At 40.2% G+C, this 20,141-nt stretch overlaps 1 protein-coding gene across 3 annotated transcripts in view; it reads left to right on the top strand.

Annotated features, from left to right (window-relative positions):
- Window positions 1-20,141, top strand: part of RNF214 (ring finger protein 214) — a 47,220-nt gene that overhangs the window by 6,791 nt on the left and 20,288 nt on the right. For all 3 annotated transcript variants that reach the window (XM_027036610.2, XM_053204062.1, XM_027036609.2), the window contains exons 5-6: window positions 4,287-4,427; window positions 7,205-7,344. In XM_027036610.2, the coding sequence (XP_026892411.1) occupies window positions 4,287-4,427; window positions 7,205-7,344 (281 nt within the window). The remainder of the gene's footprint in view (window positions 1-4,286; window positions 4,428-7,204; window positions 7,345-20,141) is intronic.

Below are 20,141 nucleotides of genomic sequence, written 5' to 3'. Positions count from 1 at the left end.
CATGGGAAGAGGTCTTAGGGTAATATGTGTTAGCTGAGTGGGGAAGAAAGAGGAAAAGGGCTTGCAGCAACCAACTAGATACGAAAGTGGATATTTAGTCAAGCTGAAGAAACTGAAGGGCAGATGGAAGCAAGGAAGTTATGGGAGCGCATTAACCAGATGAAGCGAGTAGAGTTTTTAGATAGAGAGTAGCAACTTAGGCATTATTCATAAGAGGCGGGTAAGGAGACCCTACAGATGAGCAAGCTGATGGAGGCGTCCTGGGGGAAAGCTGAGCTAGAAGAGAGGCTCCAGGGAAAGCGGGTAGAGTTTGCCGTTTCTTGAGCACTTATTCTAAGCACTTTCATCCAGAGTATTTATTTTGTCCCCACTATACAACAGTTCCGATGTCTATAGCAATCCAAGGGACCAGCTAAGTTATACAGAAGCTTTAGCATCAGTCTGAAGCAGGAGCAGAAACCATGAAGCCATTGGGCCATAAGAGGCCGGGAGTTACATTTTGCATGGCTGTGTTCTTTCGGGTGGTGGTGTGGCCCATGTGCTTTTAAAAAGGCAGTGGAGCTAGGCATTAAGGAGGGCACTTGTTGGGATGAACGCTGGGTATTTTATGTAAGTGATGAATCACTGGGTTCTACTCCTGAAGCCAGTACTGCACTGTATGTTAACTAACTTGAATTTAAATAAATACGTTAAAAGAAAAGAAAAGAAACAAGGCGACCATTATTTTCTCTGAGCCAAAAAGCCTCAAGCTTAGTGGTTGTTCACAATTAAGGAATGATGAAACATTTATATGCTTTGACCCATTTATCCCACTTATTTGAATTTATTCTCCCCAAATAACTAAAAGTTCAGTAGAAGGCAAGAGCTGTGTAGCCAATGGTATTCATTTTTTTTTTGTTTTTGTTTTTAATGGAAACAACCAACCCTTGAAAATGAACTATATGCAACGCGGAAAATACTTCTGATATAATATTGAATGAATTAAGGCAAATGCAAACCATCTACATGATAACAACAACAACCATGGAAAAATATGCCTGCAAATGGCATACAGATAGTGTCTTCCTGGAAAGAGAGAGGTCACAGCAGGAGACTCTTCTATTGGTAAACATTAAACAAATCAGGAGATCAAAGTGTGGGGAGCTGGAGAGAGGTAGAAGCGGAGGTGCATCTGTTCATTCTGTGTTGTCTACGGAGCGGCCAGTGCAAGTGCTGTCGAGGACCTCCCTCCACCCCCTCACGTTTCCCAGCCTCAGTCACTGGTGTAAACCGTTGTGATATTTGTCATGGCTACCTGTGTTTTTATCCTGTTTATCTTTTTATTGGAAAAAAAAAAGTTCTTTCATATTATTTTTGAGAAAGAGAGTACGAGCAGGGGAGGGGCAGAGAGAGAGGGAGACAGGATCCGAAATGGGCTCTGTGCTGACAGCAGACAGCCCGATGGCAGGACTCGAACTTGCCAACTGTGAGATCGTGACCTGAGCGCAAGTCGTATGCTCAACCGACTGAGCCACCCAGGCGCCCCATTATTCTGCTTTCCTTAATGATGTTCTCGGAATTGACTTTAAATGTGATCTCTCTTTTTACCTGGTTGCGTCTTAAGTAATAGTGATGTTGTGTTAGTTACATTTTTAATGCATATTGAAATTAATATAAAACTATTTTTAAAAAGCAGTGGAGCTAGGCAGGTGTTAACCTTGGTGGCAATACAAGAAACTTGGCTCCTGTTTTGTTTCCCTTTTTGTGCATTTATGGTAATGTCCCCCTGCCTGCACTTGGAATTGTAACTTCTGATCCTTGGAACCAGTTAGCCACCGATGAAGCAAAGTAACTTTGGCCTCTTACAAAGATGATTTGGATCAAGTAGTTTACTATGTACCTTTCAGTTCTCTGGGTGCATAAATAGTATGTACCTTCAGCCTTCTTGCCATGAAACTGGTGGGTTTTTTTTGCCATCCTGAGTTGTTCTAAATATGCATTGTGGACAGAGAAGGTACCACAAAGAAATAAAGGGAAAGAGCTGTGGTTAAAAAAGAAAAGATTCCTCTTATCTACCAGTTGCATATTGGTCCTTAACCTTTCTTTAACTTTTCTTGGTTTAAAGTCCTCTTCCAGAATGTAGTTGGTTTTTTTGCTTGTTTGTTTTTGAGAGAGAGGGCGCAGGTGAGTGAGGGGCAGAGAGAGAGTCCCACTAGGGGCAGAGAGAGAAAGAGAGGATCGGGGCTCACCTGAGATGGGGCTTGGGCTCACCCAGTATGGAGCTTGAACTCACAAACATTATGACCTGAGCCACAGTCAGATGCTTAACGAACAGAGCCACCCACGTGCCCCCAAAATGTTTTGAAGACATTAATTCTCATCTCAGAAAAATGTATCTCCCTCCCCCACCCCAATTTCAGGGAGTTCAGAGATCCCTGAGGCCCAGCCATAGACCTCCGGTTCAGAATCCCTGTAACTGTGTGACAGTGAGGCGTCATCTGAGGAGCCTTAGTCATGTTTCAGCACCTGGACTAAGGACTAGCTCATCACAAAGCTAAAGTTCCATCTTGAGGGCTTATTTTTTATTATCACAATGTGATACGTTTTCCTTCATTCCCTTCTTTTTTTTTAAATTTTTAAAAATGTTTTATTTATTTTTGGGGGAGAGACAGAGTGCAAGTGGGGGAGGGGCAGAGACACACACACACACACACACACACACACACACACACACACACACACAGAATCTGAAGCAGGCTCCAGGCCCTGAGCTGTCAGCACAGAGTCTGGTGTGGGGCTCGAACTCACAAACCATGAGATCATGACCTGAGCCAAAGTCAGGCGCTTAACCGACTGAGCCACCCAGACGCCCCTCCTTCATTCACTTCTAAAACCTGTCTTTTCTTTGAAAATAATTATCTTTTTCTTTTTAATTTTTTTACCATTTGTTTTATTTTTAAAAAAAAAGTTTTAACATTTATTCGTTTTTGAGAGACACAGAGAGACAGAGTGTGAATGGGGGAAGGGCAGAGAGAGAGGGAGACACAGAATCCGAAGCAGGGTCCAGGCTCTGAGCTGTCAGCACAGAGCCCGACGTGGGGCTCAAACTCACGAGCCGTGAGATCATGACCTGAGATGAAGTGGATGCTTAACCGACTGAGCCACCCAGGCGCCCCATAAGGTTTATTTTTGAGAGACAGAAGGAGAGAGAGAGAGTGCGTGCGCAAGTGGGGAAGGGGTGGGGTGGGGGCGGGCAGAGGATCTGTAGCAGACTCTGTGCTGACGGCAGAGAGCCTGATGCAGGGCTCAACCCATGAACCTCCACAAGATCATGCCCTGAGCTGAAGTCAGATGCTTAACTGATTGAGCTACCCAGTGCCCAAAAATAGTTATCTTTTAATGAACAAGTTCACTTGAATGCTCTTAGTTTAAATTTTACATGGGCTGCCTTACACTAAATCTGTTTTAAATTGACCGTCTTTAAGTTTTAGTGTCCCTTTGAAAGGTCACCATCACTTTTCTTGATTTATGGGTGTGGGGAGGCAGAACACTGCAGTTCTCAGAAGCCTTAACTTCTACTCCATTACGTGAGAGTTTATTGATTGGCCCAATCTGAATACCGTGTTCCTCAGACCCCTTTAGTGGATCTGTCCATTTTTAGCACTAGTGACCAGTAAGGAATCCTATTTTCTGGATGCATTCTTGAGTAGGTGGTCTGTTTTTTGGTCTTTGCCCATTCATTTCTTCTTGCTCTGATAACATGCCTGCTTCCTCTTATTCCCTAGAGCAGCGATTGCCAAACTTTTCTGTAAAATGTCTGATGGTAAATGTCTTAGTTTTGGGAGCTCTATGGGTTCTGTTGTAACCATTCCATTCATTGTAGTATAAAAGCAACTTGTAAGCCATGTGGGTAGTTCCTATAAAACTTATTTATAAAAGCAGACAGTGGCTGGATTTGGCCCACAGGCCATACATTGCCAGACCCTGCCTTAGCGAAGTGTTGTGCGATAGAATGTCTTGTAATGATGGAAATGTCTTGTATCTTGTGCCATCTAGTATGGTAGCCTTTTGTTATTTGTGGCTACCCAGTACTTGGAATGTGGGTGGCTAGGTTACTGAGGGGCCGTATTTTTAAATTCTCTTATCTTAAATGATTTTAATTTATAAAGCCACACATGGCCAGCCAGCAGTTAGAATATTGGATTGCACATCCTAGGGCTCTGCACAATGCCTTGAACGGGCATCTGGTAAATGTTTTTTTGCAGTTAGATCAGGGAATTACACTTTCCTTCTCTTGTTACAAATAGGACAAAATGATGACGGAGAGAACCCTGTTGAAGGAACGTTACCAGGAGGTCCTGGACAAGCAGAGGCAAGTGGAGAATCAGCTCCAAGTGCAGTTAAAACAACTTCAGCAAAGGAGGGAAGAAGAAATGAAGAATCACCAGGTATTCTGTTTATTAAAATTGTCAGTAAGTAAAGCTACACTTCCTAATCAAATTTTAATTTTGTTTCTGAATTAATAGAAATAGAAGGGCAGTATTTATCTTTTAACGGTTGTCTTAGAATTTTAGGGATCAAAAGAATTTCTGAAGGCATCTTGTTCAAGCTCCCACTAGTATTTTAGTTCAGAGAAAAAAGTTATTTACTTAACATATTTTGATGACACAGTTGACTGTTTACCTGGAAAACCACGTGATTAGACTCTTAGGTTACATTAAAACATACAATTCTAGGTAGGTTAAAACTCTACATGTGAAAACTGGAAAAACTATAAATTAGAAGAAAGTTTAGGAGCATATTTATGAAACCTCAAGTTGCAAGAGGTCATTTTAAGCCAGGCAGAAAACCCAGAAGCCATAAGAAAATGAACCAACTGTATTATATGTAATTTAAAACTTTTGATAGGGCACATGATACAAAAACCAGTCAGAAGATCAATGTCAGACTGGGAAAATGTTTGTGGCACACCTGATGAACAGTTTAATATCCATATCTGTGTTCTGAGACTCTTACACATTCATGGTAAAAGTCAGATAATCTAGAGAAAAATCAGGAAAGGTTATTGTATAGCTTCCTATTGCTCCTGTGACAAATTACCGTGAATTTGGCAGCTGAACATGACACACATTTATTACCTCACAGTACTATAGGCCAGAAGTCCAACCTGGGTGTCACTGGGCTAAAATCCAAGTATTGGCAGGGTTGTATCCCTTTCTGGGGACTTGGGGAGAGTACCTCTCTCTGCATTTCTAGCTTCTAGAGGCTGCTTGCGTTCCTTGACTTGTGGCGCCATTCTCCATCCTCCAAGTCAGCAGATTTCCATCTCTGACCATTCTTCCCTAATCACATATTCATCTGATCACACCTGGGAAGGGTTTTCCACTTTTAAAGACCTGCATGATTAGGTTGGCTGTATCCAGATGACCCAGGATTATCTCCCCATATCCAGGTCTTTACCTTAGTCACACCTGCACAGTGTCTGTTCCCATGGAAGGTAGCATATTTGCAGGTCCCAGGGATTAGGTTAGATTTGATTAGATGACCATGTAGACATATTTTGGGGGGGGAGGGTGGGCTATTATTTTGCCTACAGCAATTATAAATGGCAATTCACAGAAGAGAAAAAGCAAGTGGATAATAAACATATGAAAAGAAGCCCAACCTCACTGGTATTCATTGATTCATTGATTCATTCATTCATTCACTCAGCATTTTCTGAGTTCCTGATCTGAGCTCTGCAGATTTAATGGTAAAGAAAACATAGTCTCTGCATTGAATGCTTCTTTGAGTTGGAGGAAGCAGACATTAAAAACAGTAAAGGATGGGAGTTAGGAAAATGCTCCCTAAAATTATTAGATACCATTCCTCTCTCTCCCCTCAAGAGATTGGCAAAAATGAAATAAATTGTCAGGGTGAGGAAAAATGAACTCTTTTCAGACATTTGTAGATGTATGCATTGTTACAACCTTTTTGGAAAAGTTGTTAAGAATCATCAGTTAGGGGCACCTAGATGGCTCAGTCGGTTCGGCACCCGACTTAGCTGAGGTCATGATCTCAGTAGCTTGTGGGTTCGAGCCCCATGTCGGGCTCTGTGCTGACAGGTCAGAGCCTGGAGCCTGCTTGGATTCTGTGTCTCCCTCTCTCTCTGCCTTTCCGTGCTCACACTCTGTTTCTCTCTCTTAAAAATAAACATTAAAAAAATTTTTTTTAATTAAAAAAAATTATCAGTTAAAACTTAAATGTTCTGTGACCTAGCGATCGTATTATTAAGTCTGTTCTACAGAAATAAACGTTTTTATATGAAAACATAGACATAGAGTATTTATTGCAGTATGGTGTGTAGTTACCAAAAAAACTGGAATCAACTTAATGGACTCTTAACATAGATGGTTGGATAAATTGGATATATACATATTATGTCTTATGCAGCTATTTTTAAGTTAAATCTGTATTGACATTGTGTTTACATCAAGTGGAAAAAAGGATGGCAAATAACATGTATAAAATCCTCTCATTTGGAAAAAACACAAAAGCAAAGAAATACATATTTAAGTATACATGTGTTTGTGTAAGAACAGAGAGAAATGTGAAAGCCTGCTCCAACATCATGTTGGTTATGGGTGGAATTGGGGTGGACAGGGAGTGACCTATCACTTTTTTATTATTTGACTTCTTACTACAAATGTATACATACACGTATGTATGTGTATATGTATATATGTATATGTATATATATATATATATACATACATATATAAACCCTCACACACACATACATATATATATGCATACATATATATATAAACCCTCACACATAATTAAGTAGAACCTTAACAAAACAAAACAAAACAAAACCATATTTGTTGGAAATAGGAAATTCCCACCCTGTACAGGCATTCTTTACAGGTGTTCATTCAGCCTTTACCCAAACACGAGTAATGGAGAGGTTATTCCCTCAGAAGGCAGTAAATTCCATTTTTGAGCAGTAGGGATTGTTAGAAATTCTTTGTCCTACTGAGTTGAAATCTACTTTATTGTAACTTTCTCTCTTACATCTAAATACTGCCTTTCTGAGCCACTCATGAACCAGATTCCTTCAGTTCAAGTTGAATTTACTAAAGTCAATGTGTTAATTTGTGTTAGTTAAAAATAACCTTCAGACCAAAAGAACTGATTTGTTTCCTTCTTTATTTGTGTGTGGCTGTAATTATGGGGGACTCAGGAGATATTGAAGGCTATCCAGGATGTAACAATAAAGCGAGAAGAAACAAAAAAGAAGATAGAGAAAGAAAAGAAGGAGTTTTTGCAGAAGGAGCAGGATCTGAAAGCTGAAATTGAGAAGCTCTGTGAGAAGGGCAGAAGGTAAATGATGCTGTTTAGAGTAGAACCCTGCACGTATGTATATATTTGTGCATAAGTAGCCAGTTGTGTTTATGTTCCTACTTCCTTTTCTTTTGGTCTAATTCTTATTTGAAAAACAAGTGCACAAATAAAATCCTGTAATGACTTCAGCGTTTTCAGCACCTTGTTTTAGATTCAATAAAAAAAAATTTCAGATTCAATAATACCTTAAAATAATAGCAGCTGCTTGTTGGGTCCTAAGTATGATCAAGATTTTGAAATGCATCTAACAACCACTTCGCTTGTTTTGAACCTGGTTCTTCAGAAGTTCAGGGTATGGAAGTACTCTCATTATGTTATTCACTAAAACAGATTTCAAACAGTAACATCGTAAGTAAGCTGTTTGGAGAGAATTATTTAGTGGATCTATGTTCTCTTCTGGGCATTGTAGTAAGAACAAAGTAGGTGTAGAATTTGGTCGGATTTTCAGTTTTCCAACTTTCTTAATGTTGAAATAAAAATAACTGCGAACACTGATGATTTTATTTAAATTGGAAAATGCGCTTTTATTTGTCACTAAAATCTTGGCTTGCTGGTGAGTGAAAAGTAGCAAGCTCATCGGTTGAATCATTTTTCCAAGCATGAAAGATGGTAACCGTGAAAGGTCAACATGAAAAAGCACATTTGGGAAAGAGCCTAAGGATCAGTCTGTTTTGTTGACACTCGATTGATGGATGGTTACAAGTTGGGTTGGTTGTCCGTGCTGATCCATGTGCCAGCAGTTATGAAGAGTGTGCTGGGACCATAATGCCATACCTGGTGTTGTTAGTGATCCAAACCGCTGCCACTACCTGCTGACAGCATGGCCTTTGTCATCGTCTTCACGGTCTGCAAGGGGGAGGAGGTGAAACACATGTGATGCGAGCAACTCAGCAGCAGACGTCTTAGCAAAAGCTAGGAAGGGGAGTCTGTAATTATATTCTAGGCTCTGTGAAGGATTTCCTTTTGCTGTGTACTCTACGCTCTTAACATATCTCTGACCGCTTTCTTTACCTTCTGATTGGATAGCCCCAGAGTGGTTGATACTAACAGTTTGCTGCTTGTGCTCTTGAAGATCCAATTGGGTGTTTTTACGTGTGTTGTGAATGTCAGAATGGTGCTTTCTGTCATTTGTTTTGTGGCGTGTGGGGTTCACTTTTCCAGAAGCAGGAGGAAGAAGTCTTCTGTGTGTATCTTTGTTCAGGCAGTGATAGAGGTTTTGTTTCGCATCCCGTCATCCATAGTAACTGTGGGCACAGAGCTTTTGCTCATTGTGCTGGTCTGCTCAGGCTGCCGTAACAGAGTACCACAGACTGGGTGACTTAACAGAAATGTAAAAATAAAAGAAAAAGAAAAAGAAAGGATAATAATTAGAATCAGGATGAGCAATAAAAACAAGAGCAACAACAACAGCAACACAGAAGTGTATCGTCTCACAGTTCCAGAGGCTGGAAGTCCAAGGTTAAGATGCCAGCAGGGTTGGTTTCTGGTGAAGCTGCTGTCTTGGCTTGCAGACACCGCTGCCTTCTTGCTCTGTCCTCACGTGGCCTTTCTCCTCTGGGTGTGCACACTCTTGCTCTCTTTCCTCTTCGTATAAGGACACCAGTCCTCCCGGATTAGATCCCCGTCCTTATGCCCTCATTTAACTTCAATTCCTTCCTTAAAGGCCTGTTCTCCAAATACAGTCACACTGCTGGTTAGAGTTTCAACACAGGAATTTTGGGACACATTTCAGTCCATAACAGTCATATTTCCTGTTTGTAGCTCTTTCGTTCAGTCAGTCAGTGTTTATGGAGTGTCTTCTGTGAGCCAGACAATATGGGCCTAGAGAATAAAAAGTCCTCAAGGAGGGCACCTGGGTGGCTCAGTCCGTTAAGCCGTCAACTTCCGCTCAGGTCATGATCTCACGGTCAGTGAGTTCAAGCCCTGCATTGAGCTTTGTGCTAACAGCTCAGAGCCTGGAGTCTGCTTCGGATTCTGTGCCTCCCTCTCTCTCTGCTCCTCCCCTGCTTGCGCTCTCTCTCTCAAAAATTAAAAAACGTTAAAAAAAAAAGTCCTCAAGGAGCTTATTGTTTAATAAGGGAAATGATAGTATAATGATGCCATATAGTGGTGGTATGAGGTCCGGACTGGGTAGGAGGAGTCAAAGAGGGCTTCCCGGAGAAAGTGATTCCAGAAATAAATCCCGAAAGATAAAGGGGAACGTGAACACCAAATGCAATGGATGATCCTTGGTTTGATCCTGGATTAAACAAATAAACTGTAAAGGACGTTTTGGAATAAATGGGAAAATTTGAATATGGATTACATATTAGATAGTGTGTTGATATTAAATATTTGGGATACTGTGGGTTATGCTGTTGAATGTTTATGTAGAAGATTGTTCTTGTTTTTTAAGAGATACTTGCTGAAGTTTTAGGGGCTAGGTGTAAGGATGTCTGTAACTTTCAGATGGTTCCGAGAGAGACAAAACGAATGTGGCAAGTAAGGGTAACAACTGATGAAGCTAGATGAAGGGCACGTGTTTATTATACTATTCTCTTGATTTTTCTTTTGGATTGAAATGTTCAAAGGTAGAGTTATAGGGTGGGGGTAGATACCAGGAGGAATTCATGGGGCAAAGAATAGGGCAAAGACCTTGCAGGCAGGAGGCCTACAGATGAGAGAGCCACACTGAGCTGTTAGCTGGGCCGGAATGAGGCCAGTGAAGTAGTGGGAAGCTGGTCACAAAAGATTCCTATGTTGTGTTCAGGAGTTTGGGTTTTTCCCTGATAGAGATATTGAAAGATTTTAAGGGAGGAGAGGTATCAAAGATGAGCTTTGCATTTTAGATAAATGACTTTGGCAGGTGGAAAGCAGGTGGGAGTAGCTTGCAGGGCCACTTAGGAGATGTCTCTGTCAGAGCCTGTGTCACTTTGGCGCCAGCGGGGAGGAGAGAAGGGAACGCATTTGTCAGGAGCACTGGGAGGTGACAGGGAGGAGCTGGTGTAATTCCCATATTTCTGGCTCTGAAAATGGGGGAAGTAATGGGGTTCTTTTGTAAGGTGTTTTAGCCATTTTATCTTACAAGTTTCAACTTAATTCTGCCTACTTTGTGACATCTTCCTTATCCACTTCTTCCTGAACTAATTTCTGATTTCTCCCTCCTCAGAACATCTATACAGCATTCTGACCATTTAGTGCTTATTTTTATATTGTACCCTACATTTTTTTCCCACCTGTGTATGTCTCAGCTGCCCACTTACATTGTAAGCCTCTTGAGGATAAATACTAGATTCTCTCTGTGTATAGGTAATTAAAAAAAATTCATTCTCATATTCTTTTCCAGTACTCAGTTCATTGCTATATAACTGGTAATTATTTGACAAGTATTTGTTGAATCACTGGATAGCAAATTAAGAGAATTTCACATTGGGGCGCCTGGGTGGCTCAGTTCAGCATCTGACTCTTGGTTTCAGCTCAGGTCATGAACTCATGGTTCATGAATTCAAGCCCCGTGTCTGGCTCCACTCTGACACTGCGGAGCCTGATTGGGATTCTCTCTCCCCTCTTTCTCTACCCCTCCCCTGTTCTCTCTCTCTCTTTCAAAATAAATAATTTTTTCAAAAAAGAATTTTAGGGGCCCCTGGCTGGCTCAGTTGGTTGAACATCTGACTTCGGCTCAGGTCATGATCTCACAGTTTGTGGGTTCGAGCCCCGCCTTGGGTTCTGTGCTGACAGCTCAGAGTCTGGAGTCTGCTTCACATTCTGTGTGTCTCTCTCTGTCCCTTCCCTGCTTATATTCTCTCTCTCTCAAAAATAAATAAATATTAAAAAAAAAAAGAAAAAAAGAATTTTTCACTGATGTTATGTGAAGGTGAATTTAATAGAAATCTGCTAAGTGCTTTGTACTTTTTGAGGTAGTCACTATGTATTTTATTTATTTTTTAAAGTTTATTTATTTTGAGAGAGAGTACCGAATAATCAGTTTATTTGATTTTTTTCTCCTGGATACTTGGTTGCTTTGTCACGGACGTTGTCTTGCTTTCGTGGGACACTTCCTAATTCTCTGCTTATATCCTCCAAGATTATTCCTGGCTTGGGGAAGGTGAGGGCTCAGTGTGCATGTTGTTCCAGGGCAGAACTTCTTTTTAAGATTCCTGCCTTTAACTGTGACTCATGGGGAATGGCAGCAAGTAGAGCCCTTCCTCCATAAAAGATGGTGAGCTTGTGCTTTAAAGGGCTTCATCAATCAACTCGTAGAAGTATCTTGGGACAAATAGCAGGAAAGCTGCAATATTAAGCCCGATTCTTCTTTCTTAAAAGATGTTCTGAGCTTGCCTAATGAACTCACATGATAGAGTGATAGGTAAGCAGTAGATCAAGGTACTTAGTGTTGGAAGCATTTCTTTAGATATGTCACAAGAGTCTGTGCTAAATTGAAATTAATAGGGTGCATGAAGATTCATTTTGGAATTCTCTCACCAAATGGTAGTTTATTTAACAGGTACGCATGGAAGCCCTGGTAGCTTGCCTAGTAATCAGTCAATCTGGTGAGTGTTTCTTGGGTGTGCAACAGTGAGCCAGGCTGTCACAACATCCTGTATTTAACCACAGCCTTCAGTCCTCCCGGCAGTCGACTTGTTCCCAGTAAGTCTACACTTGGACCACTTCAGGTCCCCTTTCTCTTTTGGTGACCTCGCTCCTTTGCCACCAGTCTTTCAGCTCCCTGGATGCATGTCTTTCCATACCCAGCCTAGACGTGTGGTCCACTGCTTGAATTACTCCCTTAGTGTTCCTCTCCGTTCTCTTCCCCTGCATTTTTCTGTAGTCCTCCAGTCCTGGGTCAGGTCCGCCACCTGGCCTGTCATCTTACCCCTGGGCTGCTGAGAGCTGCTGGAGACAGTCATATGACAGTGTGTTTTGGGTCTGAATAAATGTATGACTTCTAACACCACCTGGATCTTCAGGGCTCCCTCTTCCTCTGAGAGCTGTCCCAAACTTTTACCTCCCATTCTGAACTTTCTCTCTCCCCCATTTCTCTCCTTCGTCTTAGCAGATGATCTCGCTTTTTATTTCACTGAAGAAATAGAGGCCATCAAGTGAAACTTCCTTCAGTTTCCCAGCTATTGGCACACACATCCATCCCTTCCTCCTGTCCCAGTATCTGAGTTGAACGTTTCTACCTGGATGTGAATTCAGTTCACTCTCGCTTCTACCATTTCTCCATACGTGGCAGCACTGTGCCCCTAACCACACCTAAGCTGAAACACTGGGACTCATCCTAAATTCTTGTCTCATAGACTTTGACCAAGTTCTGTACATTCTTCTTCTTCCTCTTCCTCCTCCTCCTCCTCCTTTTCTTCTTCTTCTTCTTCTTCTTCTTCTTCTTCTTCTTTTTAATGTTTTTTTATTTTTGAGAGAGAGCACGAGCGGGGGAGGGGCAGAGAAAGGGAAACAGAGGATCTGGAGCGGACTCTGAGCTGACATCAGCAAGCCCTATGTGGTGCTCAAACTCACAAACTGTGAGACCATGACCTAAACCAAAGTCTGACGCTTAACCGACTGAGGTACCCAGGCACCCCAACAGCCATGCTGGTTTATACATACTACAACATGAACTCACTTAAAACTCAGCCTGTATTATTTGCTCTAGAAAGCTTTCCCACATCCTCCCCTTCACACATTGTGAACATTTAATTTAGATGACCCTCCTCTGTACTCACTAGCATGCTGTGTGTACCTCTGTCTTAACCCATATCTCTGATGGTCTTTTTGTTAACGTGAATGCCTCCTCCATCATATAGTTAGCTTCTTGAGGGTAAGTGTTTTGATTTATCTATTGCTGTGTAAAAAAGCAATTGTAAAACTTAGTATCTTACAACAATAGTAATTTCTATTCCTCTCACAACTCTTTGGGTTGACTGAGTCTCAGATGGACGGTTCTGCTAGTCTCCTTTAGAGCCATTCCTGTAGCTGTGGTCAGATGGTGACTGGGTCTTGAACATCCATGATGGTGTCATTAATATTTCTGACACCTTGGCAGGGACACCTGGAAGGCTGGGCTCACCTGGGACTCCAAGGGGTCTAGGCCTTTTCTGACTCTCTCTCTCCATATTATCTCAGGGCTTTTTCCTCTCTAGGTGGTCTTTCCAACACAGGGGCAGATTTTCTACTTGGTGGCTCAGAGCTCCCAAGAGTGCAAAAGTGGAAATTTCTCGGCTTTCCTAAGCCATAGCCTTGGAACTGGTGTAGTGCTACTTCTGTGGTATTCTTTTGGTTAAAATGAGTCACAGGGCCAGCTGAGATTTAGCATTGGAGGGGACTGTGAAGAGCATGGACACCAGGAGGCCTGGTGCATTGGGAAGGGTCCGTATCTGGAAATCTGCTACCACAGCAAGTAACACGTCTTATTTAATTTTTTCTGCTTAGCATAGATTAGTATCTTTTAAATATGGGGAATCATAGAAGTTATGCAGATAGATACATAATTAGAGATGTTTTAGAAACATGCAGGAAGAATTTTGGAGAGAGACAGAGGCTGGGACATCAACCAGGAGAAGCCCTTACAATAAACTGAGTTTCCAAGGATCCTTATAAGAGTAGTAGTGATGGTGGAATGAAAGAGAAGAAATGGATTCAGGAGGAATTGATGCTGGATTATTTTAGAGATTAAGACTGGGGAAGGTGTCAAAACTAACTTCCGTGTATTGACCCTGGTTAGTAGTTATGTGCTACGTGGTAGTAATTGGGAAATGGAATTCAAGTTCTATGTTTTGAGGGTAAAGAAGTAATTTGATGATATGAGACATACAAGTTAAAATACTAAGTTGGCCTTTGGAAGTGGGACACTAGACTCGAAGAGTTGACTGTGTAGAGGTGATAGTTACGATACTAGAATTGAGTTTTTCATGGGAAAAAGTAGAGAGTAGGGCTTAACTCTGAACCCTGAGGTACACCTGCAGTTTGGGAGTATAAAGAGGAAGCGAAGGCGGAAAGGAAGGGAAACAGCTTATAATAGTTTAGGGTTTCAAAGGGAGAAGTGCCTAACAATGTCAGAAATTTCAGACAAGTAAGTAAGAACCAGGTCTGAATAAAGGCCATTGGTAATTACTGAGTGTAACCAGCGGGAAAGTTTTTAGGCAGAAGAATTAAATGATTGGATTTATTTTTACCCCAATATTTTATTATGAAAAATTTTTAAACACTAGGAGAAGCTGGGAGTATTGTACATTAACACTCACCACCTACATTCAACAATTAACATTCTGCTAAATAGGTTTTAGCAATATCTTTCCATCCCTCTATCCATTCATCAGTCCTGTTTTTTTTTTCGATGCATATCAGGGCAATTTGTAGTCATCAGTAACTTCACCTTTAAATCCGTGAACATATATATCATTAATTAGAGGTAAATGTTATTATTTGTGTTTTTTATTTTTTTGGTAGTAATATGTATATGCAGTTAAATACGTAAGTCTTAAGTGCACCGTTCCATGAGTTGTGACAAATGTATGTGCCTGTGTATTCAGACCCCATCAAGTATAGCGAATACTACCATTAGGCCAAATGGTTCCCTCATACACTTTCCCAGGCATTTCTTTTCTTTATCGTTTTTAATGTAAATCCAAGTTAGTTAACATATAGTGCAATAATGATTTCAGGAATGGAATTTAGACGTACAACACCCAGTGTGCATCCCAACAAGTGCCCTCCTTAGTGCCCATCTCCCATTTGGCCGAACCCCCAACCAACGTCTATCTCTCCAACAACCCCTCAGTTTGTTCTCTGTATTTAAGAGTCTCTTATGGTTTGTCTCTCTCTCTGGTTTTTCTTATTTTTCCTTCCCTTCTCCTATGTTTATCTGTTGTTTTTCTAAATTCCATGTACGAGTGAACTCTTAGGATATTTGTCTTTCTCTGACTGACTTATTTCACTTAGCATAATGTAATGCACTGTAGTTCCATCCACATTGTGGCAAATGGCAAGATTTCATTATTTTTGATTGCTGAGTAATATTTCATTGTATATATGCACCACATCTTTGTCCGTTTGTCAGTTGATGGACATTTGGGCTCTTTCCAAAATTTGGCTTTTGTCGATAGTGCTGCTATAAACATTGGGGTGCATGTACCCTTTCGAATCAGCATTTTTGTGTCCTTTAGATAAATACCTAGTAGTGAAGTTGCTGGGTCACAAGGTAGTTCTATTTTTAATTTTTTGAGGAATCTCCATACTGTTTTCCAGATTGGCTGCACCAGTTTGCCTTCCCACCAGTAGTGCCAAAGAGATCCTCTTTCTCCGTGTCCTTGTCAACATCTGTTGTTTCCTGAGTTGTTAATTTTAGCCATTCTGACAGGCGTGAGGTGGTATCTGATTGTGGTTTTGATTTGTATTTCCCTGATGATGAGTGATGTTGTGCATATTTTCATGTGTCTGTTAGCCGTCTAGATGTCTTCTTTGGAAAAGTGTCTCTTCATGTCTTTTTCCCATTTCTTCATTGGATTATTTGTTTTTTTGGGTGTTGAGTGTGGTAAGTTCTTTATAGTTTTTGGGTACAAACCCTTTATCTGATATGTCATTTGGAAGTATCTTCTCCCATTCTGTCAGTTGCCTTTTAGTTTTGCTGATTGTTTCCTTCGCTGTGTAGAAGCTCTTTATCTTCGTGAGGTCCCAGTAGTTCATTTTTGCTTTTGTTTCCCTTGCGTCCCGAGACATGTCTAATAAAAACTTGCTGCAGTTGAGGTCAAAGAGATTGGCTGCCTGTCTTTTCCTCTAGGATTTTGATGCCTTCTGTCTTACATTTAGTTCTTTCATCCATTTTTTTTTTAATTTTCAATTTTACAGATTTTGTATTTCTTTTTTTTTAATCTTATTTTTTTAAATCTATATCCAAATTAGTTAACATATAGTGCAACAATGATTTCAGGAGTAGATACCTTAATGTCCCTTACCCATTTAGCCCATCCCCCCCCCAACCCTGTTCTCCATATTTAAGCATCTTTTATGTTTTGTCCCCTCCCTGTTTTTATATTATTTTTGTTTCCCTTCCCTTATGTTCATCTGTTTTGTCTCTTAAAGTCCTCATATGAGTGAAGTCATATGATATTTGTCTTTCTCTGACTAATTTCGCTTAGCATAATACCCTCCAGTTCCATCCATGTAGTTGCAAATGGCAAGATTTCATTCTTTTTGATTGCTGAGTATACTCCATTGTGTTTGTGTGTGTGTGTGTGTGTGTGTGTGTATGTGTGTACCACATCTTCTTTATCCATTCATTCATCGATGGACATTTGGGCTCTTTCCATACTTCGGCTATTGTGGGTAGTGCTGCTACAAACATAGGGGTGCATATGTCCCTTTGAAACAGCACACCTGTATCCCGTGGATAAATGCCTAGTAGTGCAATTGTTGAGTCATAGGGTAGTTCTGTTTTTAATTTTTTCAGGAACCTCCATACTGTTTTCGAGAGTGGCTGCACCACTCTCGCTTGCGTTCCCACCAGCAGTACAAAAGAGATCCTCTTTCTCTGCATCCTCGCCAACATCTGTTGTTGCCTGAGTTGTTCATGTTAGCCATTCTGACAGGTGTGAGGTGGTATCTCGTTGTGGTTTCGATTTGTATTTCCCTGATGATGAGTGATGTGGAGCATTTTTTCCTGTCGGTTGGCCATCTGGATGTCTTCTTTGGTGAAGTGTCTATTTGAGTCTTTTGTCCATTTCTTCACTGGATTATTTGTTTTTTTGGGTGTTGAGTGTGATAAGTTCTTTTCAGATTTTGTATACTATCCCTTTATCTGATATGTCGTTTACAAATATCTTCTCCTATTCTGTTGGTTGCCTTTTAGTTTTGCTGATTGTTTCCTTTGCTACGCAGAAGTTTTTTATTTTGACGAGGTCCCAATACGTTTTTGCTTTTGTTTCCCTTGCCTCTGGAGACGTGTTGAGTAAGAAGTTGCTGCGGCCAGGATCCAAGAGGTTTTTGCCTGCTTTCTCCTCGAGGATTTTGATGGCTTTCTGTCTTACATTGAGGTCTTTCATCCATTTTCAGTTTATTTTTGTGTATGGTGTAAGAAAGTGGTCCAGGTTCATTTCTCTGCATGTCGCTGTTCAGTTTTCCCAGCACCACTTGCTGAAGAGACTGTCTTTATTCCATTGGATATTCTTTCCTGCTTTGTCAAAGATTAGTTGGTCATACATTTGTGGGTCCCTTTCTGGGTTCTGTATTCTGTTCCATTGATCTATGTCTGTTATTGTCCTAGTTCCATTCTGTTCTGATGATTATTACAGGTTTGTTTGTAATACAGCTCAAAGTCTGGAATTGTGATGCCTCCAGCTTTGGTTTTCTTTTTCAAGATTGCTTTGCCTATTCGGGGTCTTTTCTGGTTCCATACGAATTTTAGGATTGTTTGTTCTAGCTCTGTGAAGAATGGTAGTGTTATTTTGATAGGGAATACTTTCCCAGTCATTTCTTGTCCCTTCTTCCAAAAGCAACTGCTGATTTCTGATTTTTTTAATCAGAAATTAATTTAGCAGGTTCTAGAGTGTCACATAAATGAAATCATAGAATGTGTACTCTTTCGTGTAGGACTTCTTTCATTCAGCATAATGTTTTTTGACATTCATTCATGTCTCTTTATTGTCCAGTAATATTCCTTTTGTTAATATACCACTGTTTGTCCGTTCTCCTTTGAGGGGCATGTAATGATTTCCAGATTTTGATTATTATGAATAAAGCTGCTGTGAACAGTCAAATACAAGTCTTTGTGTGAACATATGCTTTTATTTCTCTTAGGTAAATTTCTAGGGGTAGAATCATCAGGTAGTAGGCTAGGTATATGTTTAGTTTTATAAGAAACTGACAGATAAATTTCCCAAGTGGATATACGATTTTACACTCTGCCTACAAGGTATGAGAATTCTGGTTGCTTCATATCCTTGCCACTCAGGTGGTTGTATTTCATTGTGGTTTTATTCTGCATTTCCCTCATTATTAGTGATATTGATCACTTTTTCCACCTGCTTATTGATCATGCATATATTTGTTTTTGTGAAGTGTCCACTCAGATTTTTGCCCCCCTCCCTTTTTTTTTGGTTGAGTTTTTAGAAGTTCTTTGCATATTCCAAATATAATGCCCTTTGTCAGTTATATATTCTCTGAAATTTTCTTCCACTCTCTGACTTAGCTGTTCATTTTTTAATTGTATCTTTTGATGAACAGAAGTTTTAATTTTAAGGATGTCTAATTTATCAAGTTCTCTTTTATAGTTTTTGCATTCTTTGTCCTAAGAAACCTTTACCTACCCTGAAGTAGCAAAGATGTTCTCTGTTTCCTTATGGAAGCTTTATCATTTTAGCTTTTGTCTTTATGATCCATCTAGGCTGGTTAGTTCAGTTGGTGAGAGCGTGGTGCTAATAGCTTTCATCTTTATGATCCATCTCAAGGTAATTTTTCTGCATGGTGAGAAGTAGGGGTTGAGGTTCATTTTTTCCTATGTACCTATTCAGTTCTTCTAGCACTATGTGTTGGAAAGACTTTCCTTTCTCTCCATTGGGTTACTTTACACCTTTGCCAAAAACCAAATGACAATATGAGTCATTTGTATAAATAGTAGGCCTATTTCTGAGTACTATTTTTTAAAAATGTTTATTTATTTTGAGAGGGAGAAAGAGCGAACATGACTTGGGGAGGGGCAGAGGGAGAGAGAGAATCCCAAGCAGGCTCCGCAGTGTCATCGCAGAGCCCGTTGTGGGGCTCGAACCCACGAACCTGAGATCGTGACCTGAGCCGAAATCAAGAGTTAGACGCTTAACTGACCGAGCCACCCAGGCACCCCTGTGAGTCCTATTCTATTGCATTGGTATATTTGTCTATCTTTATGCCATATCATACTGTTGTGATTAGTATGGCTTTATAGTAAGTTGTGGTCAGAGAATATAAGGTGTTCTGTTTTTTTTTTTAAGGTTGCCTTGAACCTTTGCACTACCTTTGGGTCCTTTACACTACCATATATGTTTGAGAAACAGCTTGCCAGTGTCTACAAAAGCAAAAACAAAACTGGTGAGACACAGTTGCCTTGAATCTGTACATCAATTTGGGGAAAATTGACATCCTAATAATATTGAGCCTTCCAATCCATAAAAATGTGTCTGTTGGTTATTTAGGTCTTTGTGTTACCAACATTTTGTAATTTCCAGTGTACAGGTCTTACACATCTTTTTTTAGATTTCAAAAGAAATTTTTTCTATTTCATATTCTTTGACACTATTCAAGTAGAATTAAATTTTTAAATTTTTATTTATTTATTTAATTTTTTTTAAGTAGTCCCAATGTGGAGTTTGAATTCACGACCGAGATCAAAACCTGAACTGAGAACAAGAGTTGGATGTTTAACCTACTGAGCTTCCCAGGCACCCCAGAAGTAAATTTTCAAAAAAGGTTCCAACCATTTCTTGCTAGTTTGTAAAAATACAATTTATTTTATATATTAATCTTGTACCTCCTACTTTGCTAAATTTACACATGAATGTCTTAGTCGTTTTGTAGATTCTTTAAGATTTTCTATGTAAACAATTATAGCTTCTGTGAACATACAGTTTTATTTCTTCCTTTGAAATCTTAAGCCTTTTATTTCTTGTAAACATTATAGCACTGGCTAGGACCTCCAGTATAGTGTTGAATAGAAGTGGTAGAGTAGAGTAGTTCCTGCTCTTAGGAGGAAATGTTTACTATTTTACCATTAAGCTTGATGATAGCTATAGCTTTTTTGTGGATGCTCTTTATCATAGTGGGGAAGTTCT

This window comes from Acinonyx jubatus, chromosome D1 (genome assembly GCF_027475565.1).
Source record: "Acinonyx jubatus isolate Ajub_Pintada_27869175 chromosome D1, VMU_Ajub_asm_v1.0, whole genome shotgun sequence".
Taxonomy (NCBI): Eukaryota; Metazoa; Chordata; class Mammalia; order Carnivora; family Felidae; genus Acinonyx; species Acinonyx jubatus.
Note: the sequence above shows the minus strand (reverse complement) of the source record. Positions and strands in the feature narration are given on the sequence as shown.